Source organism: Lontra canadensis, unplaced genomic scaffold (assembly GCF_010015895.1).
Source record: "Lontra canadensis isolate GAN:19392208 unplaced genomic scaffold, GSC_riverotter_1.0 scaffold1, whole genome shotgun sequence".
Classification (NCBI taxonomy): Eukaryota; Metazoa; Chordata; class Mammalia; order Carnivora; family Mustelidae; genus Lontra; species Lontra canadensis.
Window position 1 is genome coordinate 89,354,970 of NW_022630995.1, and position 26,609 is coordinate 89,381,578.

At 37.7% G+C, this 26,609-nt stretch overlaps 1 protein-coding gene across 4 annotated transcripts in view; it reads left to right on the forward strand.

The window, feature by feature from the left end:
- The window catches only part of SEC24D (SEC24 homolog D, COPII coat complex component), a 103,426-nt gene that overhangs the window by 70,625 nt on the left and 6,192 nt on the right, over nt 1-26,609 (forward strand). For all 4 annotated transcript variants that reach the window (XM_032858748.1, XM_032858747.1, XM_032858749.1 and 1 more), the window contains exons 11-21: nt 351-475; nt 5,166-5,357; nt 6,172-6,265; nt 12,501-12,617; nt 13,416-13,586; nt 14,609-14,705; nt 14,810-14,955; nt 15,989-16,127; nt 16,938-17,056; nt 21,709-21,888; nt 24,190-24,381. In XM_032858748.1, the coding sequence (XP_032714639.1) occupies nt 351-475; nt 5,166-5,357; nt 6,172-6,265; nt 12,501-12,617; nt 13,416-13,586; nt 14,609-14,705; nt 14,810-14,955; nt 15,989-16,127; nt 16,938-17,056; nt 21,709-21,888; nt 24,190-24,381 (1,572 nt within the window). The remainder of the gene's footprint in view (nt 1-350; nt 476-5,165; nt 5,358-6,171; nt 6,266-12,500; nt 12,618-13,415; nt 13,587-14,608; nt 14,706-14,809; nt 14,956-15,988; nt 16,128-16,937; nt 17,057-21,708; nt 21,889-24,189; nt 24,382-26,609) is intronic.

Sequence of the window (26,609 nt, forward strand, 5' to 3'; positions counted from 1 at the left end):
AAGACAGAAGGTTATAAGCAAGGCTGGCCACCAGACCATACTCGCGCTTAGATAATTGTAGTGATAAGGTCTTTGGAGTGCTACAAAAGTGCAGCTTCTCCGGTAGAAATCATAATCCTGTCTAACTCAATAGTGTGCCATAGGTGATACCCTGGAAAGCAAACAGCTTTTATCTTTTTTATAACGTTAGAGACTGTGTTCTAGAAAATGATTTAATTCCACAGATGTTATATCCTAAAATATTAAATGAAAAGTTTGATGATCTTCAGGAATTTCTGAATGCTTTGACTAGATTATGCAGTGTATATACTTTATAATTACATTTGTGTGATCTGTTTGCTTCCCTGTAGAAGAATAAGCCTCCCAACCCACCAGCTTTTATCTTCATGATTGATGTTTCATATAGTAACATCAAGAACGGACTCGTGAAGCTCATATGTGAAGAACTAAAGACTGTGCTGGAAAAACTTCCAAAGTAAGGGAACTCCCATTATTTCCAGAATTTGTACAGTATTACTGACTTAGTTTACTGGCCAGAAAACAAGTGCTGAATGACCCATAGGTATCTTTTGCTAATGAGGACATCGAATAATTATTTATAAATCAAACAGCACTATTTTTTTCTTGCATCCTTAAAAAGCCCACAGTTATCTTTTGTACAAAGCAAAAGAAACAAACTGATAAAAATTAATCCTATGGTAAACAATATATTCAAAATGCATTATAAGTTATAAGGAGAATCCCAACAGTGCTATGGGAAAGACTTTTAGAAATCTGGTATTCACTTTCAAAGAGGTTGATTTTCCAGCGGAAACTGGTCGTTGTGGGTTGTGGTAGAGTTCTAAGGGATGCCAGGAGATGGAACTATTGTCTTAGGGCAGAGATGGTGCTTTTTAGCCACAGTCCCTTTGCCCTTCTACACCGTCAGACCCCTTTGCCGCTTTACTGCCTCCAAGTCCTAGCACAAGGCAAATCACTTTCCTTGCCACTGCAGGGGGCGATGCACAAAAGGAAAGGTGGAAAGGTATTTTAGCAAACATGGCTACTTTTTATAGTGTGCAAGCTAGTTGTTTAGGGTGGGAAGTAACATCTAGTAAGAAGATCCTTTATGAGAGGAAACGTGGTTAAGAAAAAGGCTAAGGAATAGTGTCTGAAACCTAGTGTCTGCACCAGGCTCAACATCTTCCACCTCTCCCTGTCTCCGGAATACAAGCAATCTCTGTTCTGGAAAGGGATGCTTTGAGGGATTGGTTGTCTGTAGCCCTTAGGGCTTCCTGAGTCCTCGGGTGCCCATTCCTCTAGATTCGTTCTGCATGTGGCTGCTGCATTGGTGCCTGTGAGCCTCAAGGAATGAACTCTGGACCTCCCAGGAGTTGCTTTGTTTGTATCTACGAAGCCCAAGTCATAATATTCTCAAGGATGGTTTGGAAAAGCCATGGGGATGTTTAAAAAACATTGAGGTTTTTTAATTCTAAATTCTGAATTCTAAAATGAAGAATGAAATGGGAGCAATTCAAGGATGGGGCATAAGAAAGGCATGTGATGCCTGCTAAGTGTGACTATAGCTTCTGTTACCTCATTCTTAGCAATACTTGAGAAGTGTGGACTTTCTGATGAATATTGTGTATTTTTTTTTCTTTTTTAAAGGAGTCATCTTTTTTCTTTTTTTTTTTTTAAGATTTTCTTTATTTATTAGTCAGAGAGAGAGAGTGTGTGTGAGCATGGGTGGGGGACGGGGCAAAGAGCCTGATGTGGGGCTTCATCCCAGGATCCTGGGATCATGGCCAAAGGCAGGCGCTTAACTGATGAGCCACCCATGTGTCCCTAGGTATCATATATCTTGTAGACTTCTCTCACAGGGCTGTTTTAATTCTAAATCTGAACTTGGAGCTTGAATGATATGAAAGAAAACTACTCTAATTTCTGGAAGTGATGTCTCTCTCTTTTACCTTCTCTCAAACTGGTTAGATTAGGCTCTCCTCTTCTCATAGTTACCTCACCAACCCCTTGTTCCTTTCCAGCACAGTGGTGATATGAAGTGTATAGCCTGTTGATATAAGTCATGAAACCACACTCCTTTCTTAGATGTCATCATGACTTTTATATCCCATTGGAGCAGAGTGTGACTTTAGCAGAAGGTAGGAGAAGAAAAAGGATACTGCTAGTTATTCCCTGCTACTATTTAAGTATCTCTCTCAAAAGTTTTAATTGAAGCCAAAATGCCTTTTCTTCTTTTATCTTTTAAAACAAATCCAGTTGCTCTTTTTCTTCTTCCCTGAAGTTTGTTCTGGGCTCTGTATGTGTATAACTTTATATTTTTATTACGATTGCCAACAGTCTGATTTACTTCTTTGAACCAGGTAATATGCCAAATAGCCCTTTTTAAGCACAGAATATGTCATCTTGATTAATGTCTAAGGTATGTTCATCTCTTAGCTAATCTTTTGAAAAGTAAAGGCCCCATTCTTTACCATTTAACTTTGAATTTACATCTTTGATTTTGCTAGATGACATTTCTGTCTGGTTTCTCTGGAACAGGAAAGAAAAGATTTGAAATATTTCATCTGTTGTTCAGATCAAGCAGTTGAGTTTTTCTGGTTGTTTTTAATGCTGCTCTAACTAAAATGTTCAAAATGCTTTATTGTGGAATACTCTGATTCATCTAGTTACTAATATCTTCATTTTTGCTCTGTCAGATTCATTCCATTAAAATAATAGGGACATGTGTTGAGGGAAGTGGTAATTGAAAAGCAGAAGAAGAAACATATTGTTCTGTGTGATATCCCTTATGTAACTTTATTATATTTATATGGAATTAATATGAAGGAAAGGTTGAGATTGCATTTCCTTCTGGCTATGATTTTTAACAAAGCAGTTATACTGTTGAACAAGAAAATTTTAAGATACTTCTTTGTTTCTCAAACAAATTTTCAAAAAAATATGTTCCTATAAAAACATACACTAATATTTTGCAATAATGTGAGATGTTCTGATTAGATGTTTTTTAAAATGTTAATTTAGATTTTAAATGAACCCTGTAAATCCCAGGATATGCCTTTCCCATCACTTGAAAATGTCCAAATCCAATGGGGAATAGCAATCTAGATTCTTCTCTGCAATTTTTCTTTTGTGTCTTTTTCCTTAACTGACTCTAAATTAACTCTTAAAAGAGAATAAATGCCCTCGGGGTTTGCCGGACATTTATTACCTTATGTAATAAAAGGTTTACTCGGAAATGGGAGCTTAGCCAGTGGTGTGCTGGTAAACTGCATCTCAAATAAATAAAGCCTTAATTGTAGTGTTTGCTCATTCCTGTGGTGTAAAATACTTCCAGCCAGGCCGATTTTAAACTAGGAAGGCGACATCCCTAAACAGGACTTTAGAAGAGATGGATACAATCAGTTTCTCAATTTGGGCTCTAACTTGCCATCCTAAATACAGCCTTTCACCATCATGATAATCCTCCTGAACATACCTCTAACTCCCTATGTTAGACTGGACCCTGTCAAGAGCAGAGGGCATAAACTTTGGGTCTTTATTGGTTTATAGTCAAGGATTCATGATACATTAACTCTAAGGCACTATATACTAAGAGCCTAATGAGAATGATTTATAGGAATTTAGAAGAAGAAATGACGTCTCGTTGGTAGCATCCAGGGGCTTTGAGAGAGGAAGAGTGCTTGGTCTTAAAGAGTAAAATTCTAATAAATGGTGGGTTGAGGGTGAGGGGAAGGAGAACATGGGTACAGTATAGTATAATGGTTAGTTGCATGAAATCATACAGTTTAGGATATTGAGGGGGGTGTGGGGGTATTTAAGTCAGTGTATGTGCAGTAGAAAGAATAAGGATACCATTTCTAAAAATTTTTGCAAGAGTCCAGAATATAAACATTTACCAAGTGCTTTTGGAAGGGATTGTGAGGACCTATTTAAACTGCCCATCCATTTGTGAAGGCCACAGTGAAGAATAAATATCCTCAGTTAGCAAAGGAAATAAAGAAGAAATAGAGTTTAAAGTCAGTAGTTTGTCAGCCTGTACTCTGCTGAAACATCAAAGAAATTGGGAAGTCTGCAGTGGGATCAACAATTTGAACTTAAGATACTTTCATCTATATATTTTATTTTCCTTTCTTTTGTACTCAAGTAACTTGTTATGCTATGTGCAAAGTTTAGAAACTGAGCATACTAGGTTCCTTTTTTAAAAAGTTGTCCTTAAGCAAAATAAGTTTTACTGCTATCTAAGGATCAAAGAAAATGGCAAAAATCTTTTGTGGCTGTCATGTAACCATTGAGCACTGTTATATCCACTAATGAAAATTAGTAAGAGCTTCAGTAGTATTTTAGGAGGGAGAGGGGAGGGAAAGGGAGACCAAGAGAGAGAAACTTGGGTAAATATTAACTGGGGTTTAGACCATTCAGCTCTGAGTATACTTCATATAGACTTGAATAAGAACATTTATGCCTTATACTCCTTTCAGGAAGATTAAGGCCTTATCTTGGATTTCTCAAAAAAAATTTATTTTTTGTTATGGTTTTAGAGCTTTTGTTACTTTTATTGTCTTGCCATGACCTCACAAATGACTATCTAATAAGAATTACATCATCAATTCGTATATATGGTTTATTTTATGTATTTATATAGTGTATGGCTTTCAAAAATCTCTCAATTTCTATTGAGATTCTCTAGAATCTGTAAGAAAAGAATCACACAGAAGGAGCAAGTCCTTTCTTGATAAAAATAGCTATCTGTAATCTGAGTGTGCCTTTGTCTTGGTTCAGATGTTCCATTTGTTCTTCTGAACTTCTGGTGACTTCTGAGAGAGCTTTGTTAAAAAGAATATAATATGCCTACCTTTCTGGGAAAAGAAAAACCATACCTTGTAATTGCTGTGGACTGAGAATACATATATTAAAGAAATATATTTTTATATCTGTTTGACTTTTTTAACCTAGAATTTTGATAATTTTTTATCAACTTACTTATTTTTGTAATATTCCCTATCACTTACTGTGACTCAGTATTTTTCATACCAGTAAACAATAATTAAGAGCAAAACTTTTAACATGTCTTTCATATATTTAATAGAAGGTGTACTTACTGAATTTCTGATAGAAACCTCTCATAAGTATGTGAAAGAACTTCAAACACAGTGTTTTCCTCATAGGGAAGAGCAAGAAGAAACTTCTGCAATCCGAGTTGGTTTTATCACATATAACAAAGTGCTGCATTTCTTTAATGTAAAGAGTAACTTGGCCCAGCCTCAGATGATGGTGGTAACCGACGTTGGAGAAGTCTTTGTTCCTCTGTTGGATGGTTTCCTTGTCAACTATCAAGAATCCCAATCTGTGATTCACAAGTAAATATCAAGTGTTTTATAGTTTAGATACGAATGAGGTATCTGTTTTTAATTGTTTTGACTCAATCACGCATTGTTTTGTTTTGTCATTGACAAGGGGCTTTTAACACATGGGTTATAAAACTACATCGTTTATGTTCTATTTTAAATGTATACCAATATCTAAAAGTAGGCATTTTGTTCTGTTTTTTTTTTGTTTTGTTTTGTTTTTTGTTTTTTGTTTTTAGAGAGAGAGAGAGAGAGCAATGGGGAAGGGCAGAGGGGGAGAGAGAGAGTCTTAAGCAGGCTCCATGCCCAGCATGGAGCCCAGTGTGGGGCTTGATCTCATGACCCTGAGATCATGACTTGAGCTGAAATCAAGAGTCAGATACTTAACCAACTAAGCCCCCCAGGTGCCCCAAGGAGGACTTTTTTTTTTTTTTTTTAATACTCATGCTCAACCAGACTGTACCTTCTCTTTGCTGGAGAGAGATATTTCCTGCATATAGATGAGTGTATTCAATGATGATGGTAATAACTGAAGATATAGCCACTGTTCCAAGAATTTATAGTTTAAGAAATCAAAAATGTAAATGGTGAAAAAATATTTACAAAAGGTATGCTTTGGTAAATGTTCCAAACAAATCATAAATTTTGGTTCCAAAACATGCCAGGTTATCATTCCCTACAGAATAGCCTATGAAAGTCACCCTAGCTGTTTAGTGTGAAATAAATACCAGATGTGTTTAGGCTTGAAATGCTAGTGATTTATTTCTTGAAGTTTATTACAAATATGCCAAACATTTAAAAACTTTTACTCATTCATTTCTTATAGTTTATTGGACCAGATTCCAGAGATGTTTGCAGACTCTAATGAAAATGAGACTGTCTTTGCTCCTGTCATCCAGGCTGGCATGGAAGCACTAAAGGTGAGAAGTCTTTTTTAATTGCTAGTAAATAAATTTTAAAACACACACACACAACACACACACATACACACAAACACACATACACATGCACAGGAAGTTTCATCTATGAAAGAAAATACAGCCTTCTTTAAAACATGTAGTTTGCTAGAGGCTGTTCCAAACTTCCCTAAAAATCTTAGAAGGAAATGGCCTAAATCATGGATTGCGCCCAGCATTTACATTCCAGAACTATTAGCATCAGAGCAACTGATTTTGTCAGGGTTTCCAGTTTAACTCCTCCCTTTGGCTTTTATATGAACTTCATATGATCTATTTTAAAATTACTTCAACAATATCCGACCCAGATAGGGAGGGAAGAATACCCATATCACCCTCTCCTTCCTTGGGGTTTTCAAACATGCAAGGGCAAGGCCTGTGACAGGCAGTGACAGATGTGCATGCCATACAGGGCCTTGCTGAATGCCAGAGCAGATGCAAGGTTGGCCATGGCTTCTGTTGGGAAGCTGAGCCCTAATGACTCTGGTCATTTTCATAGTAATAAAGACAGAACTCTGAAAAAGACAAAATGATTGAAAAGTTCTGACTGTTGATCATTGTTACCTTAGCACCAAGAGTCAAACCACTTTGACCTGCACAGCTTAGTGCCTAAAAAATTGATTTTCAAGTTTGATTATTAAAGTTAAATTGAAATTAACTTTTAAAATAAAATGACTGGTAATAATAACAATAACAGTAGTGATAATAACAAACAGCAAGAATATTGCTAAAGAACCAAATTTATGAAATATTCTACAGAAATTTTGTGTCTAAACATTGTAGTTTTGTTTTGTTTTAGGATTTCATTTATTTATTTGACAGAGGGAGAGGCAGAGGGAGAATCAGACTCTCCTGCTGAGGAGGGAGCCCAATGTGGGACCTGATCCCAGGAACCTGGGATCATGACCTAAGCCAAAGGCAGATAATTAACCGACTGAGCCACCCAGGTGCTCCTGTAGTTTGGTTTTAGTACAGTGAGTCTTGCTTGGGTTTTCTGATATTCAGAGTATTTACTCATTGAATAAAAAATTACAGATGTCCCTTAAAAATCTTCAGAATACTGTCAATTTAACATAAAAATAAATTTTACATCATAAAGTGACATGGACAAGTTAGGGTCCATCTAGTGGAAACCAATACTAATCATTGGTTGGGCTACAGAAAGACATGGAAATTCCTATTTTATTCCACATTGAAGAAAACAAATATTTTCCATTTCTATTTGGAAGAGTTATATTATTGTTCTCTCTTCCAGTAAGGTATCTAGAAATGCTAGGTAAATTTCCTGATATATGATCATCAATATATGAACCTATGAGTCTTTCTACTCTAAGAAATTAGTATTGGGTATAGAACTGTATTCATGAGCTCTTGCCTGAGAAGAAAGATGAGTGGATATTCGTAAGCCAGCACATCATCAGTTAAGACAGAAGAGTGGAAAGAGGAGCATGGGCATGGTTTCTACAGCATCCCAGCCCATCCCTAATTTCATTTCTGAAAGGGAGCAATGATGGGTTCCTACTGCCAGTCCACGAGAGATCTAGAGGCTTTTTAAAAAGCAGCTTTGAAAGACAAAATCGATAAATGAGATTTGTCCACATGCATTCCATGTGTCTGAAATGTGGTGTTACCTAAGATACATTACTGGGAAACCACTGTGTTTGGTAATAACTGTAATGTTCTTCATAGTTACTCATGCAGTAATAGCTGGAGCAGTCAGCATTCTCTGTGCTCATTTACCAGAGGCCAGTTCATTTCATCCAGTGTATTTTTGTATCTTTTGCATATTATTTTTTGTTATATTTGCAGTTTTATTTTTAGAGTAATTAATGTACTCTTTTACACTGAACTTTAAAAATGAGAACGAATATCTAAATATAACAACTCAGAATAACTTCACAAATATCAAAGTTAGTAAGTAGTGGAATTCTTACAAAGTGTAAGAACTATCGAGGTGCCTGGCTGGCTTGGTTGGTGGAACATGTGACCCTTGATCTCAGGATTTTGAGTTTGAGCACCAAGTTGAGTGTGGAGATTCCTTAAAAATAAAATCTTTTAAAAGTAAAAGAACTACCTTTATAGAAGGGGAAGAACTATCTTTTAACAAAGATAGGGAACTGCCTTTTATTAAGTGACACTGCTGGACATAAGTTGGTGGCAGTTACTGTCCTGTGCCTGCTGGCCCCTGTCTTCGTGCAGAGGTGGAGTGGTGCTCCACGCTGTGGAAAAAGAAGCAAGACAGTCAATCCTTGATTAAGGAGTCATGGGGTCACATGTGAAAGGGCCCCTCTCCCAGAGATGCTGATTCATCAGCTCCCCATTTGTTCTACTGATCACCCATATTTGGGAACCACCAGCAAAAGGAATTATTATTCATTGTGCAATCCCTGAGAACAGCCTTACATTACGGTAACTCACCAGGAAATTCAGTACGTGACCTGTATGACTTCGCATGTTACTTTTGCACTAGGAATGCTTTCACTTAACCATGATTTAACATCTTGCCCTAAGCTTTTCATTAGCGATTAGATTAAGAGAAAACACTATGAGGAAAGTTTCTTTCTTGTGTGCAACATTAAATGAAGATATTATTGCACATTAATCAATTTCTTATGTGTAGAAAGATTCACTAGCTAGTTCCCTAGAGTCAGTTTTTACAAGCATTATAACTCCTAATATTCCTTCTAGCCTTAACTACCAAGAAAGATACCAATAATACTTGGGGTAGATTTTCCAATTTAATTACTTCCTTTCCATGACCTTCTTGCTGTTTTCTAGTTCTTTCCATTTACCTTGGTGATTCTTTTGTATGTATATCTTTAGCCATCAGTTTCTTCCAAACTTATTTATAAGTAGGTAGTTGATAAAAAAAACAAAACAAAACAAAAAAAAACAACAAAAAACAACTTAATGAGAAGTTTCTCCTTCATTTGCTAGAAAGATTCTGGGTGGTTATAATTCACTGTATGAGAGCAGAGACCACTGTAGTACAGTTGGAACTTGTGTGCAGCTTATGCTTTCTGCCTTAGAGAAACCTGATTAGGTTTGGATGAAGAAAACAATTTTTCCAAATAGGATAAAAATGTATATGTGTGTGTGTGTGTGTGTGTGTGTGTGTGTGTGTGTATGTGTGGTTGTTCTCTGCCTCTCACAGTGAGAGTATCTCATCATCTCTTCAGGCCCCCTGTGGCTAAAAAGTAGTCAGGCTTACGTGTGGGTAACTTGCATACAAGGGCCCTACGATGCTTGCCTGAAGTCATTACTAGGCAAAGAGCTAACATTTTTGAGAATTTGCAGGTTTGGGTAAAAACATCACAGATTTATCAGGATTTAAAGCATAGAGTGCCCTAGGAGCTTTTTCTTTTATTGCTTCTTACAAAAGGTTTTATAAGTATATGACTAATGAAATTATAAATCTAAAATTGTGCCATTTTAATTGGCTAATGAATTAGAAAGAAATATGACTATTTTGTTTTTCTCAATAGTGAACTTTATTTTTCCAATAGGTCCTGAATTTTTCCTTTAGAGTTTTGCTCCATGGTTAATAGTAACAAGGCAATCGTATATGTTTTTTTATGATTAACACCATATACTGGTTCATTGAATTCTCTCAACAATATTTTCATGTAGCTGCTGTTTTTCCTGTGTCACGTATTAGGTAACTAAAGCTTAGAGAAGTTAAATAATTTGCCCAGTATCATTCAGCTAAGAAATGGCTTGGACTCTTATCCATGCAGATAGAAATTAGGACCCATTCTCTTAGGTACTGTGGTATACAATAACCGTACTTGAATGAGCAGAGAATATCTAGGTGGATGAAGGTGAATGAATATCTGGATGGGTTGACAGTGAATTATTTAGGGGAATGGGGTAGGCCAGGCAAGAAAAGTTGGGGAGAAGATGGACTTTTAAAAAAGATTCCATACCTTTTCCGCTACTCAAATTAAAATAAAGTACTTTTATAATGATGAATGTGATAGAAATAAAAAGTCAGTCATAGAATTTCAAAATTATTAACATGTCATTATCAGTATTACTATAAATTTTACTCAGATTTAATCATAGGAACTCATGTGTCTTAATTGGCCCAAGTGTTGATAGTGTCTTTTCCCTGTGCAGTGTTTGCACAGGAAAGTGCAAGAACCACAGTGTTTCCTGTGCTTCTTCACTCATCCTTGCCTTCTTTCTTACTTAGGCTATATCAGTAATTTTTGGTGGAAGGCTAGTGCAGCAGTAAGATCACTGCTCACTGCTGACCACAACAAAGATGAGACAGGGCACAGGTTATGCGCCCCTCCCCAATGTCACTTAGGGAGACACATTAGGATAAGGCTAACCTGGAATTCTCTCCATTTGTGTTTGGTTGTTTTTTTTTTTTTTAGATTTTATTTATTTATTTATTTATTTATTTGACAGAGAGATAACGAGAGAGGGAACACAAGCAGGGGGAGAGGGAGAGGTAGAAGCAGGGTTCCCGCTGAGCAGGGAGCCTGACACAGGGCTCAATCCCAGTACCCTGGGATCATGACCTGAGCCAAAGGGAGACGCTTAAGGACTGAGCCACCCAGATGCGCCTCTCCATTTGTTCTTTAATGTTATTCACAAGCCCACGTACCTTAATAGTCGTAGCAGATAACTTTAAACGCCTCTTACCAACTGACCCGGGCACACCAAAGTGTGCCACTAAACCAGTCTTTGCGAACAACAGCTCCAGACCAAGCAGAGGGAGAAACGGATTCCAGGGTAAAGGAACAAAATGTGTAAAGATATGGAGGTGTGTAAAATACGTGATGTATTCCAGGAAAGCAAAGCTTGTAGGGTGGAAACTTCCAATGCAAAGGATGGCAGGGGTTAGGAAATGGTGGAGATTCAACTGGAGAGATAGTCTTCGAACTCCAGGGGACCTTGAAGGGCCAGAGGGTCACTGACTCTGTGACTTGAGGCAAACTGGATGAGCCTCAGTTTTCCGAACCTTAAAATGCAGATAACGTTATCTTCTCCATGAGGTTGTATTAAATAAGTAATGTGTGTGAAGGACCTGGCATGGAGCTGCACACAGCGACTGTTGGCAGCAACTCATCTCATTGTTACCCTCACTGCTCCCACAAGGAATACGGACTTTATCATGTAGTAGAAAGTCTCCAGGATTCTTAAGGAGAAATGCCCCGTGCACGATCCAAGCAGTTACCTTTAGTGAAGGGAGTGCTCTGGCCGCAGTACGCCGGGATCGTTTGGAGAAAGGTGGGATTGCAGGGCTCAATATACTGAATCATTTAATTTCAGTAAATTTTGCTTGGTAGATTACTTCTTAGGTCCTTAAATACGATTTTATATATTTTTAATGCTGGATAGACTTTTGTGGAGCCTAAGTCATCTTTTTATTGCTTCCTAGGGACTACAGATATATAATCTCGATCATGTATTTTTCCTTTTGTCATCTTGCCTGATAACTGGCGTCGTGTGTCTATTGTCTCCACAACACTACTACATTTTATTTTTTTTTTAAGATTCTATTTATTTATTTGACAGAGATCACAAGTAGGCAGAGAGACAGGCAGAGAGACAGGCTCTCCTCTCAGCGGGGAGCCCAATGCAGGGCTTGATCCCAGGACCCTGAGATCATGACCCGAGCTGAAGGCAGAGGCTTAACCCACTGAGCCACCCAGGTGTGCTAGCACTGCTACATTCTTGTGCATTCTTCCTTGAAATACCATGTTTGGTATAATTTATGTTTACTAAAGTTTTCAGAGGAGCTTCTGTTGCACCACGATTCTCAGACTTCTGTTTACTTCTGCATCATGGGATTCACTTGGTCCTGAAAGAGGGTTCTGTAGGCTAAACAAGAAAGTATTTTCCCTGTAATACATCCTCTTACTAGTTTTTCAAAGCATCATGGTATAGGGACCTACGTTCAAATATTGATTGTTTCATTTACAACTTGTATGACTTCGGGCAAATCTAAGCCTCAGTTTCCCAGTCTATAAAATGGAGAGAATAGTACTTGCCCAAGGACACAAAAGTTATTAAGAGGATTAAATTATACTGCTTGGCTCATAGAAAATACCTATATTTTAATTTATTAAATATTAATATTTATTAAATATTAATAATAATAAAATTAATTTGATTTATTTTCTGATTCCCTTAAAGTAAAACTTCTCCACCCAAGATATTTTCTATCAATTTTTTTTTCTTTCAGGCAGCAGACTGTCCCGGGAAGCTGTTCATCTTCCATTCCTCCTTGCCGACTGCAGAAGCACCAGGGAAGCTCAAAAACAGAGATGACAAAAAGCTGATTAATACAGACAAAGAGAAGGTATTTGTAAACAATGGCTCTTTGAAGTGTCTCTGTGTCAGTTTTTAAAGGGCAGTAATGAAAGAGTGAAGGTGTCCTTTGTGTAAGAAAGGGAGAGTTGCTAAATGTAATGCATAAATCCAGGACATTGTATATCATAGGAATATTTTGAATTGCACATAATTTAAGAAAATTTATATTCTTAGAAAAGCTAATTTCTGAAATATTCCTAAAATAAAATAAGGCCTCAAACTTTTTTCATGTGTGATCTGTGTAAGAGACTAGGTGATAAGACTGTTATAGAAATGGGAGAAATGGGAGGAGATGTGGGAAGAAGATAAAGGTAGAAGGAAAATGTAGACTGCACCATATAACAACATCGCTGAGACAGGAAGTAGAGGTACCCAGTGCTCAGAGTGTGCTTTGCTCAAATCCTCTGAAGTATAGCTGTTGCTGGGGGGTTCAGGTCAGTGGGAAGGTTAAGACCATGATGTAGGCATACTAACCACATGACAACAGACAAATTGCCCCGTGTAGGTCTATAAAGGTAAGACAGGAGTGTCCGTCTCATTAGCATTGTTGGAGGATCAGATAACATTGCCTGCACACACATGTTTCATACAGCAGGAGCCCAGCACACTGTGAGTGCTCAGTGAACGGCTGCTGCTCTAATGATGACCATAATTCATTCCTTCAGGCCAGTTCACTTAACTGGAAACAATTTCTCTTTCATTTTAAAAGAATTCAATAGAAATTAAAAATTGAAACCAAAAACATTTTGTGGTTTTCTTTTTCCCTTTGTGCATCTTTTTCTTCAAGATACTTTTCCAGCCCCAAACCAATGTCTACGACTCTCTGGCCAAAGACTGTGTGGCTCACGGATGCTGTGTGACCCTCTTCCTCTTTCCCAGCCAGTATGTGGATGTGGCCTCTTTGGGTCTCGTGCCTCAGCTCACCGGAGGAACCCTTTACAAATACAACAATTTCCAGGTAAAAGCCAGCAACTTGTTCACCTCAGGTTTTCTACTGCTGTTTGACTTTAGGCGCTTCAATCATTGGTTAAGAAACCTATGCCCCCTTGTGGGCAACTGACAAATTGTAAATGCTAGAACCAATGGAGATGATGTATATGTGATTAAGCAATTGCTTTCCCACTCCCTTAGTGTTTGACAACAGATTGAGCTCATTTATCCTCAGAGGTGAATTTCAATGTAAGCTTCATTGATGGGGAAAAGTATATTCTATATAAAATTTTAGTATTTTAAATATATTTAAGATACTGTTTTTAAAAGTGACTACGTATTTGTTTTAAATTGCTGGGATTTGGGGGGTCAATTCATGATACCCCTCTCTTCCAAGCCTCAATTAAGAGACAGAGTCACGAGATAGTAAAAATGTGAGGAGCACACAGACTCAGGTCTGTGGCAAGTGGGCTTGCTAATGCTTTACCTTTCAGTGCAACTTAATTAAAGCAAGGCCCAGGGTAGGCACAGTTACAAGCTTCCTTGTGGACAACTGTACCTTTAAAACTTAACATATTGAGGGGCAAAAATGTGTGCCTCCTATAGGCAGGCTGCCTCCCCAGAAAGAAGGTCCAGAATAGAGTAAGCTAGGCCTACACAATTCCTTTACTCAGACTTACTAATCAGATAAGTCACCTGCTCTCACCTGAGAGGAAGGGGTTAGGGGAGTGCCTCTGACTTACGTACCTATACATGGCAACATGGAGTGCGAATGAGTGTTTCCCCACATAAATGACAAATGTTAATCATCTATTTTTCTTTAGTATCAGTAAAATTATTTTTAATCACCTAGCTACATATTTATATTGTAAACTACCTAAGGGATTTGGTAAAACCAAAGATAGCAAATGAAGTAAAATTGAAAAAGCTTTAAGAATCCTTTCTAAGATGTCTGGATAAAGTGGGTTTTAATCAAGATTTTTAAAAATAAGAATTATTTTAAGTATTTTACTGCCATCTGGTGGACACTGATCCTACTTTATTTTTTAGATGCACATGGATAGCCAACAATTTTTGAATGATCTCAGAAATGATATTGAAAAGAAAATAGGATTCGATGCTATTATGAGGATTCGTACCAGCACAGGTAATTTTCAGTTATACTGTTTTTCAGGTCTCTGCTGTGTGATTGTTTTCTCTTCAAATTAATAATGGACCAGGAAGAAAATTTCCCTTTTTCCTCATCATTAGGTTTCAGAGCCACTGATTTCTTTGGTGGAATTTTTATGAACAACACCACTGATGTAGAAATGGCGGCCATTGATTGTGACAAGGCAGTGACTGTGGAGTTCAAGCATGATGACAAACTTGCTGAAGACAGTGGAGCCTTAATCCAGGTGATTCAAAACATATTCCCATTTTTGGTGTTTTAGTTTGTTACTGACAGCAGTCAGTGGGGAGACTAAAATACCATCAACTGAGTCATCTCTCTGTAAAGAAATTCAACTCTGTTTTTCCCAAGGCAAAAGTGATTAGATTACAGCACTCAGTTGTGTAGTCTCTACACCCTCATTTACACATGCTATTTGTATGAAGTCACAATCATATGTCATGACGTGAGAGCCCAGCAAACTGTGACCAGTGTGGTAGGCATTAGCAAACTGACTGCCAGCCATATTCATTTCTTTTAGGCTTTAGCACCCATGCATTCATTTGTTGCATTTCTACCATATGGTAGATACCATGTTAAGTGCATTCTTATGTTACATGCAAATATAAATAGAATTTGGTTTTTTAGTAAATAAATTTACATAGACACCATGGAGGTCTTGAATTAAAATAAGAACAACTATATCTAATGGGCATAGTTTTCAGATACTAGCATCACCCTTAAAGAATGGAGAGGGGTTGGAAGTAAGTTGAGGAAGAACTCTAATAATGTTTATTTTTTGATCACAGAAATTTGAAGAAGTGTATACTTGTTTGCATTCTTGAAATGTGTATATCATCAGTGTGAGACTTAAGTACATCATCAAAGTTAGCTGCATGTTTTTAAGGGAAGTGAGGCTTGAATAGGGCTATAATCATCAACATGAAAGTCTTGCTTCTGGACCTGAATCCCTGGTACTGAAATCTGAGATATGTGAAAGTAGAGTAGCAGTAGATGCAAATAGGTACTTATGTGTGAAAGCCTGACTAAAATTTAAATTTAACCCAGTGGAGAGTTACATAGAAACCCAATGTATGAATTATCATTATACCTCCCTTATTTGTTACTGTTCAGCCATTAGCAATAATAAAAAAAGATCTGTGGAAGAATTTAGAGGTCCTTGAGCTGTACACACTGTTCTCTAAGTGTAAATAAGATCATGCTAGCTTGGGTGGACATGTTGATCAGAAAAACATGTGTCCTTGATATTGCCTCTGCAGTGTGCTGTGCTTTACACAACCATTGGAGGTCAGAGAAGACTTCGGATTCACAATCTGAGCTTGAACTGTAGCTCCCAGTTGGCTGATCTCTATAAGAGCTGTGAGACAGATGCTCTTATCAACTTCTTCGCCAAGTCAGGTAACACTCTGCTAATCCTGTAGTGCTGTGTGTCTTGCCTAGTAAGTCAGTCAAGACTTGTTGGTTAATTGAATTAGTAACTGTCAACTACTGTGGTAGCACAGCCTTTTGGTGGGCAGATTCAGAATTTATAAAAGCAGAGTGCCAGGGACAATAGTCAGCATCTCTAATTCCAGATTAAGAATGAGATCACTCAATTCAGGCCCACTCTATACAGTTTTATTCAAAGTTTCTTTCGTGGGGTGGGGGTGGGCTCTGAGTTGAAATTTAGGAAGGTAATACCTAGATTGTCATTATGGTATGCGAGGATGCCCTCTAGCACTTGGGGATAATGGAAAGGGACTCTCCCTAATGTTGAGCTGAATTTGCCTATCCATACCCTGATAATTATGAAATGGGAGGGGCCAGAGTTGGAATTTTCTTTGGTTCCTTCTCCCCTCCACAACCCCCATTTGAGATTCTATAGGTTTAGAGGAAAGAGTAATCCAGCCCATAGGAATTCAGAACACCAGAAGATGGCATATTGGTCTTTCCTTTCTCTGTGTGTAGAGTCTGTTTATAATATTCTGTGGAAAAATATGGACCAATTACCTGTCTTTTGTTAGAGGTAGGCCATTGTTTCCATTGGGTATGTTGGCATACTTAGTAAAATGGAGAACATTAAAAAATGACTGTAACATTTTAACACTGTTACTCCTTGCTGGGTGGTCTGAAGATAATAGCAATTTGTTGTTTATTACTATTATCATTTGAAGGGATTGATTTCTGAGCTACGGCTTTGATGCCATTTTCATTGTTTTGTGCAACTAGCATTTAAAGCAGTTCTGCACCAGCCCTTGAAGGTTATCCGGGAAATCCTGGTTAATCAGACTGCCCATATGTTGGCATGCTACCGAAAGAATTGTGCAAGTCCATCTGCAGCAAGCCAGGTGAGCCACCTATTCTAGTTAGATCCTAAAGCGTTACAAGTGATACTAAATGTGCATTCTTTCAGCATTTGGCTATGGAAGGCTTATGATGTTCTAATCACTTAGATGCTATGCATAATAAGCTATACAACCAAGATTGAGAATGCCATTTGGGGAGGCTATGGTCTTTTTACAGCCGACATTAAAAAACTTAGTGGCTTTACAAGATGCTTGAACCAAAAAAATGTGTGTGCACATTGGGTTGGCAGTCACTACATTATGTATAAATAACAGAATGTTATATGTAAGAAATGTCATAATATAAATGGAATTCTCTTTTGCTTATAAAGATGAGTATATGGTTGAAAATTGTGTGTGCTTAAGTATCTTTTCAGGCACATTAATAATCACAGTTGATAAGAGCACCAATGGCAAGAATGATTTCTTTATATTTTATAAACATAAATATAATTTCTAAATATTGGAATTCTTTATATTTAGAAGTTAATAGGTATAATGGATTTTGAAGGAAATGTTTCTGTGTATCATCTACTAAGTTGAAAATTTTAGATCCTTCTTTAAATAAATCTCATTTAGACTCTCTTGGGTAAAAGAAAAAGTAGAACCTCATGTTCACATTTATTTTTATATCTGTTCTCTTATTCACATTTTTCCCTATGTCAGTCAAAGCTAGATGCAACTTTTCCTAGTTTTGTATTGAATATCTGAATATAGAATTTGGGTTGAAAGGGAAAACAGCAACAGATGGGAAATTTTTCTGGCTAATTCATTGTCAAAAGTTAGTGGGTGCTGTGAGGATGTCTGAAACCCCACTCAGAAATAAGCCTTGGGTACCTGGGTGGTTCACTTGGTTGAGAGCCTACCTTTGGCTCAAGTCATGATCTCAGGGTCCTGGGATCAAGCCTTGCATTGGACTCCCTGCTCAGCAGGGAGTTTGCTTCTCCCTCTCCCTCTGCCTCCCCACCCCTGCACATACAATTGCTTGAGCTTTCTGTCTCTCAAATAAGTAAATAAAATCTTTTTTTAAAAAGCCTTTAGCAGCAGAGATAATGCAGATAAAATCAGGGGACCAAATTTCATAATCTGGGTAAAGGAAAATGAAATGCAGTTATTAGCTTGGACTTTTCACAAAAATTCCTTTCTCCGCTGTTCTGATTAAATTAGCCACTGATTCTTCCGTCTCCTGTGTTGAAAATCACATAAGCAGCTCTTGAATCTCTGTGTGAGTGTCTGTCCTCTTTATTAGCCAGAAGATGTGACACTTCAGTAACCGAATTCCAATATAAGTATGATTTCACAGTGTATTTGTTTAATTTATACAAAGCCCATCAGGTGCACCTGGATCAAGTCCAACCACGAGCATTTTATACCCCAGTTTTACTGTCTGTTTTAGAGCTCTGGAAACATTATTCTGTGTCTGGAGTATCTCATACTTCAGAAGGAGGTTGAAGGAGAGCAGGTACAGTTAGTGTCCTCTCAGAAAGTTTATTTGCTAACGTTAAAGCAATTGGATTCAAAGACCTTAAGTTAAAAACAAATCTGTTGCCTATTTAAGGAAAGAAATAAAATCTGTTCGTTCCTTCTGGTTTAAAAGTTAAAAGCTTTGTCTCTACTACTAGATCATCTGGTTATGCAGTTTAATTATTTCTGGAGGAAAAACATGATGATGCCACATTTTCTCTGAAAAAGTTGATAGATATTATTCCTGTTCATATGATGAGATTTTACTTTCTCCACGAACACATTTCAAGTGTGCATTTCAACCATTGATGCGCTTTAAGAAATGACATAATTTAGATACCTTGTGATTATCCAGCATGGAGTGGGGAAAATGTAGGGCACATAAGACTTAGTGACAGTAGTATATTAAAATATACCATTACTTAGACACATGAAATGTTTGAACCTGGAGTTGTCTTCAGAGAATATAACTTCAGATGTGCTGCCCTCTCATCGTTCACTTTTTTTTTTTAAGATTTTATTTATTTATTTGACAGAGATCACAAATAGGCAGAGAGGCAGACAGAGACAAGGGGAAGCAGGCTCCCCGCCAAGCAGAGAGCCTGATGCAGGGCTTGATCCCAGGACCCTGAGATCATGACCTGAGCCGAAGGCAGAGGCTTTAACCTACTGAGCCACCCAGGCGCCCATCATCATTCACTTTTAAGAAATAATACCTATAATTCCTAAAGGAATTTCCTCTTTTACTGTAGAGCCCAAAGTTTCCTTGATCTAAGTAGGACTTAAGTTGCTATATACTTGGATTATATGACACTGGACCTCAGAAGATCTGCTTTTACTGACTCCCAGGGCCAGGACTAGCTTGAAGCAAGTGAGGCATTTAGGATACAAAATTTAGGAGGCATCTCTTGTGGAGGTCATATTTTGATGCTGGGTTAAGACCTAAAACTGCAAACAACATGAAATCAATTTGTTAAGCTTACATGAGCAAGGTAGATTTTTTTTTATTGAATCTAGTAACTCACTCTTCCGAACTTAAATGTATTACATCGTATGGGAGTACAGTGACTTCAAAAGGCAAGTCAAATGCACTTAACTGCAAAGTAATTGTTTTTTTAAGTCACTGCCGTTCTGTCATTTCAAAACTCAGAGAAAAATTCTCTAAATTCAATCAAACTGGACTCATGTAAATTTATACACCTTCCTCACCTGTACCTTTTATCCCCAAGAATGATTGTTACTCATGGAGGAGATCCAAGGAGGTGGGGAAAGGTTTATAGGGTCCATCTGTTGCTACATTTTCTTCCCCACCACAAAAACATGGGCAAAGAATGTCTCCTTGGTTTTTTTCACCCTAACTCCATTTTTCTTCTTCATTGTCAGTTTTTCTCCTTATTTACATCCTCTGTTTTCTTCCGTCTGCCGCCTCTCATCCAATCTCCTCTGATTGGACTTTTAGTCTTGTAGGGTCATTATAGGTCAGGAGGCTCACCCCTTGGTGGCATTTAGGACAACATATTTTCTAAACTGCCTTAATGTAACCTGGTTAATGAGAAGCAACCAGTGAAATTACAAGATAATATTTGAAAAACTGTGTGTACATGCTTCAGTATGAGAATCTAAGAATGTTCTTCATTCATAATATGTAAGACGCCTAACTGGTAACTGGCCCAGAAACAGCATTAAGACCACATGGCTCTGGAATCGGATTATGATATAGTTCTTACATCTTTTGATCTTATTTTTCCTTGGTTGAAAAAGTAATGCAGAAGCATATGTTGTCAAATAAAAACGTTTTATGCTAGAGGAGAAAAAGCAGAGTATTCTACTCTGATGAGGATACATGCATTTGACTGTCTTTGATTCTCTGAAAGGGGATTATAGAAGGAGAGGGGAAATAAACCACAAAATAGAATTGTCCTGAAATATGCCTGAACCAGTTAGAAAACTGTCTTGCACATTCTTTACTTAGTAGACCATGAGAAGAAACTTGCAATATGAAATGATTTAAATGGAGGAATAAATCCTAAAGATCCTTGAGGGAAAGTTTCTTTTCAGTGTGGAGGCTAGGAAGCATATATCCTTTTTCCTCATTAAGTGAGAACACTAAGAAAACAATCATGAATTCGTAGACCAGATATCCAGAAGTGCTGCATTGTGTTGTTATTTGTAGCATGATAATACAGTTTGTTTTTGGAACTGTAGGAGTTTGATTTTGCCTGTTACCATTCAGTAGTGACACACCTAAATCCAGGAAGCGTTTCCTTTTTTAGTTTATATCTATAGTGTCACAACCTCCTTATTATGTTTTATTGATTCATGTGTCTGCCATCTCTGATGGACTTTGGCATCTTGGGACATCGACTGTCCCTTATTCCCCTCACCTATCATTGACACTTTGCACAGAACCTATGACACGGTGGCATTTAATATGTGTTTGATGAGTTTATGGCTAACTGTGTGCGTTTGAGGTACATGAAGCACGTAAAGGAAGAGATACCTCATGGACAGTGGAAAAAGACACTCTTCTTGAACTCAAGAGGTAGAGATTGGTAACACAGATTAGGATCTTTTTAAAGATTAAAAATCTTGTGAAAGATTTTATTTATTTATTTGACAAGATAGTGAGCGAGGGAACACAAACAGGGGGAGTTCGAGAGAGAGAAGCCAGCCTCCCACTGAGCAGGGAGGCTGATATGGGGCTTGATCCCAGGACCCTGGGATCATGACCTGAGCCAAAGGCAGATGCTTAACAACTGAGCCACCCAGGTGCCCCAGGAAATCATTTATTAATAAACGTGTGTAATACTGTGTGCTAGGTACCCTTAAAAGTGCTTCACAGATTAATAATCATTTAATCCTCCTAACAATTCCATGATCATGCAGGAGATGGGCTGTTCCAGTTTTAAATGAGAAAACGTAGGACAAGAGAGAGTGGTTTGCCCAGGGTCACCCACCTGTTAAGAGGCAGAGACGGAATTGTGTTCTGCCGAAGCACCTAGAGAAGACTAACTGCCGTTGTTTGAATACCTCATGGGTGTCAATTTCTGGGCTCTCTGTGCTTGTATGTGTTCTCGTTTAATACTCACAATTACCTCAAAAACAAATGATGTTTTTGTCTTAGAGGTAAAGCTCAGGGGTTCTTTCTCATAAAAGTCAAGCGTCTGAAACAAATGTCTTTCTTCTTTCAGCTTATTTTACCAGATTCCATGAAAATATTACCAGTGTACATGAATTGTTTGTTAAAAAACTGTGTGCTGCTTAGCAGACCAGAGATCTCAACAGATGAGCGGGCGTACCAGAGACAGCTAGTCATGACCATGGGTGTGGCCGACTCTCAGCTTTTCTTCTACCCACAGCTTCTGCCAATAGTGAGTACAAGGCAGTGGTGCATTTTCTAGAGGAGTCTGGAAGGGAGTCATATTTTGTCTTTTTCCACATGTTCTATCTGGAACATTTTGTTCTTAAGAAATTTAAAGTCACCAATGACTTTAGAATGTGTCATGTGGGACTGAGAGCAGAGGCTCTTTAAGCAAGTATTTTGCATCAACAAGTGTTTGGTATGGTGATGTTGATGGTGGGAGTTTGGGGTGTTCCCATTCCAGTGAATTGCTCAGATAATTGCTTTTCTTTCCTCATGCCCAAATTGGCAGATTGAAGAGTTAGTAACCAAATTGGAGCCAGCCAACCTTCAGTTGCTCAAGAAATCTACCTTATAGCATCAAAGGCAATGGATACATGTGTGTATGGGATCTTATGTGCACACATGTATTTGTTTCTGTACAATGTATGAATGTCTAAAAGTCACCGCATTTAACTAGAATGGCTATGATTCGCCTTGACTAAATACGACCAAGGATTTACAAATCAGATATATTTGAGGCTGTCTACCCTGTACAAGAGGCCAACTTCACTTGCCCTTGCCTTGGAGAATTTACTTCGCATGTATTTCATTTATTTGAAGTCAGTCCTTAATGTCTTGTATGCCCCTGTGCTCTGCAACTAAGCTCTTTTCCCCTAAGTCCTAACAAGTTCAAGTTACAATTGAGGGATAAAAGAGGGGAAGGCTGGTGACTTATTTCTAATCCCTATATTGAAAGTCATACTCTGGCTCTCAGGAACAGTTCAGTCAGTATTAGAGTTAAATTAGGTTGGAAATTAAAAGCTATTAATTCTTTCGATCACTATGAACACTAGAATTCTTATAAAATGATTGGTTTTCAGATAAAAATGAATTAGCAAGAATCTATATGGCAGACAAACTAGAACTTTATGGGATAAGAGCACCACCACTCCACTAAAATCCTCTTGCCAAGGTCACCAGTGGCCAGCATGCTGCTAAATCCAAAGGGCAGTTCTCGGTCCTCCTCTTACCATCAACAGCATATGACACAGTTTATTTCTCTCTCTAGGAGCACCTTCTTCACTTGACTTCTGGTTTCTTTGCTTCCCTGGCCACTTCTCCTGCTGCCTTTGCTAGCTTATCCTCTTCTTCTTGTCAGAGTACCCCTGGGGTTCAGTCCTTGGGAAGCTTCTCTTGTCAATCTGCGCTCAACCCTGTTGGGGGCTCATCTCTCCTTTCAGATCCATTTATATACTGATTCCCACATTTGTATCTTCAGCCGGACCACTGTCCGGAACTCTAGATGTGTCTATCCTGTAGCCTACTGAGCATCCCTCTGTGGATGTGTAATGGGCATCTTAAACTGAGCCCTGAGCTCCTCTCCACACCTGCTCTCCTGCAATCTTCTCTATCCCCATTTACCTCTATTCTCTCTTGCTAGTTCTTTAGGCCAAAGCTTGTTCTCTTATCCATCACATTTCATCCACCAGTAAACATGCCAGCTCTCCTTTCCAAGAATATCTGGGTCCTGACCACTTTCTCTCCTCCTTATCTGTCACAGCTCAGATTTGAGCATAATCATCTCTCCCGTGGACTATGGCAGGACCCTCTTAACAACCCTTGAGGCTTGCACATTTGCTTCTCTGGTCTGTGTTTGGCATAAAAGTTAGAGTGGTCCTGTTAAAATAATTATGAGCTCATGTCCCTACACTACTCAGAACACTCTAGGATTTTCCATTTCAGGAAACACCAAATTTCCTACTGCCTTGGCCCAGTGCCATCTGTACTAACCTCTCTTCTTTTCTGTCTGACCTCGTCCACTTCCTCACTCTACTCCAGGCACCCTGGCCTCCTTGCTGATCCTGAAACATCTGAAACAGACTCTTGCCTTAGGATCTTTGCACCAACTATTTCCTCCATCCTGAATGCTCTTCCACAGATATCCCCATGGCCCTGTCTCTCATCTCTTTGGGCAAAATTACCTTCCCAACTAGCCTTCTTAGACTACCTTATTTCAAGTTGTACTACCAGCACTGACATGCCCTATTCCACTTTCCTGCTTCTCTTCTTCATAGCACTTGACACCATTTAAAATTCAATGTATTTTACTTACTTTATTTGTTGCCTCTTACTCCTTACAAAAAATGATTAGTGTGCTTGAATAGTTACTGTCTAATGACTAGAATAATGCCTAGCACATAGTAGCCATTCATTAAATACTCATTAGAAGGAAAGAAGGGAGGAGGGAGGTGATAGGAAAAGGGGGAGAGAGGAAGAAGGGACAGGAAGGATGGCAAACTTCCTAACTCTCCTGCCTTTGCCTGCACAGCACACGTTAGATGTCAAAAGTACAGCCCTACCCACTGCTATTCGTTGCTCTGAGTCCCGTCTTTCAGAAGAAGGAATATTCTTATTGGCTAATGGTCTCAACATGTTCTTATGGTTAGGAGTTAGTAGCCCTCCAGAACTGATCCAAGGAATATTTAATGTGCCATCTTTTGCGCATATCAACACAGATATGGTGAGTATTTTTTTTCATTGTTTTTGTGGTAATGTACAAATTCTTAAATGTTTTGTGTTCATGTGCAACCACATATTACAAAGTAGAAAAAACAATAAAGGATGTAGTTCTTTATAAGAAAGAGAGTTTTATGTGTTAATGAATAACAATTAGCTGGTATAAAGTTATTTGTATAAAGTATTATGAGACAACCAAAACAGACTTTAAAAAGAGATTGCCCAGCACTTCCAAAGCATTTACTGTGTGTTAATCATTGCTCTAAATACTTTAAACACATCATCCCATTTAACTGTCACAACAAATCAATGAGATGGATATTGTTGTCAACATTGTATAGATGAATCAATTGAGGTTTGGAGACAAGTTCTTTCGGGTAGTCAGTAGCAGAGATGGAAAGTGAATCCAGTTCTCATACTCTGTGCTGCTCTTCCTGGTGTGGAACTGAATATTCAAAGGAATGCAGAAATCTTCCATACATGTTCAGCTGTAGTCCAAGACTGTGTCAGATTAATGGGTTGCAAAATAATAATCTTACGAAAACAGGTTATATACCCCTTGGTTATAAATAAGTTATATACTCTCCTCATTACAAAAGAGATTGTGGATTTGATATAAAATAAATACAAATGACTTTATTTTTAAAAGTACTTTAGGAAAAACCAGCGATTATCATTTGTTTAAAAATCGACATTAATTGCAAATTAATTATAGACCATTTTTGCATGAGTATCGTTACTATGATGGTTATTGTCTTACTCTGCTTGGTGGTGGATTTCTTATGAACACACATGTAGAACTCAGCAGATAGTTTGTTCCCCAAGGCCTCACTTGTATGATGGTAAGATGAATTCCCCAATTTCTCTTATGAAGTTAGAGACATAATATCTTGGAAGAAGGGACAGGGTCAAAATTCCAGGTTAGGTAGGTGGTCAGTTTAGAGAGATGCATATCCATTACGAATGTTAAGAAAATATTTTTAAAAGAATTAAAGGTGTCCATATCCCATTAAGAAAACAGTTTTAAGATGAAGATTCAGAAATAGCAAGATGTTTGCATAGGTTAAAATTAAGGAATGATTAGAAAATTAGAATTAAAAATAAAAAATTAAAAACAAAAAAATTTAAAAATTAGAATTAATTTTTAAAAAATAAAAAAATGAAAATTCAGTAGGGAAAGAGCTATGAATCTCAAGAATGTTTATATAAAATTTAAGGAAGCCTCCTTATCTGTCACAGTGTATTGTTGGAGTAAATGTTAAATGCATATTTGCTGAATTGAATGTTACATATGAAATCGCCACAAAGCAGCAGATTGGTAGGTTTGTGCTTATATCATGTGCCTCCTCTCAGCCTTCTTCAAAAAAGAAGAAGAAAAAACCAAATGTCACTTTCATTTTAGAGACAGTTGGCACTTCAAAACATGTATGTGAAGTGTATATGTTATTTGTTGCAGAAAAAGATCTGCCTTAGTGTCAAAAAATACCCACCAAAAATGTGAATATAAATAATGAATATTCTGCCTTTTTTTTTTTTTTTCCAAAACTTCTGTGAAAAATATTGGCCATGATCTTTTCCTGAGACTTGTGACTTTGTGGTAAAATGTTCTACCTCGCCTTTTCAGTGGCTAAGTCACAGATGATATATTAGCTCTTGATACCTTTTTTTTTTTTTTTTGAGAAGTAATCATAAGCATTTTACTCTTGTCTTATTGGAAGAAGTGAAGTCCAGATCCTTCATGTCCCCCAGAGGCCAGGGGCAGTGGGATGGTATCTCTTATAAACCATTAGCCGGATTTCAAGGGTATCTCAGGGGCCATATTCCTCTTGAGAAATCAGCATTTGATGGTTTGTCTTAATTTTGAAACAGTGGTATTTGGATGGCATTTTCTAAATATGGTAACGATTCATGGTCCTGCAGTGGACCACTGAAGGAATAAAGTTCAGCTTTTCTCCCATGACAAAGCCTTGAAGTAGCCATCTTACAAAGGGATTAAACATCATGGTGAATGATCCAAAGATATCCTTTGCATAAAACATATACCTGTTGTGTCATTTCCAGTGGTGTACATGTGCCAAATTCTAGAGAAGGATGTTTATTTTCAATAGAGAGTTAGTTGGTGGAAATGTATCCCAATAAGAATGAACAATTTTTAGTGCATTTTCACATTTTTGGTTTTTAGGTAAATGAACTAAGCCAATAATCAAATATATGGTGTAGAAGGGTATTTTC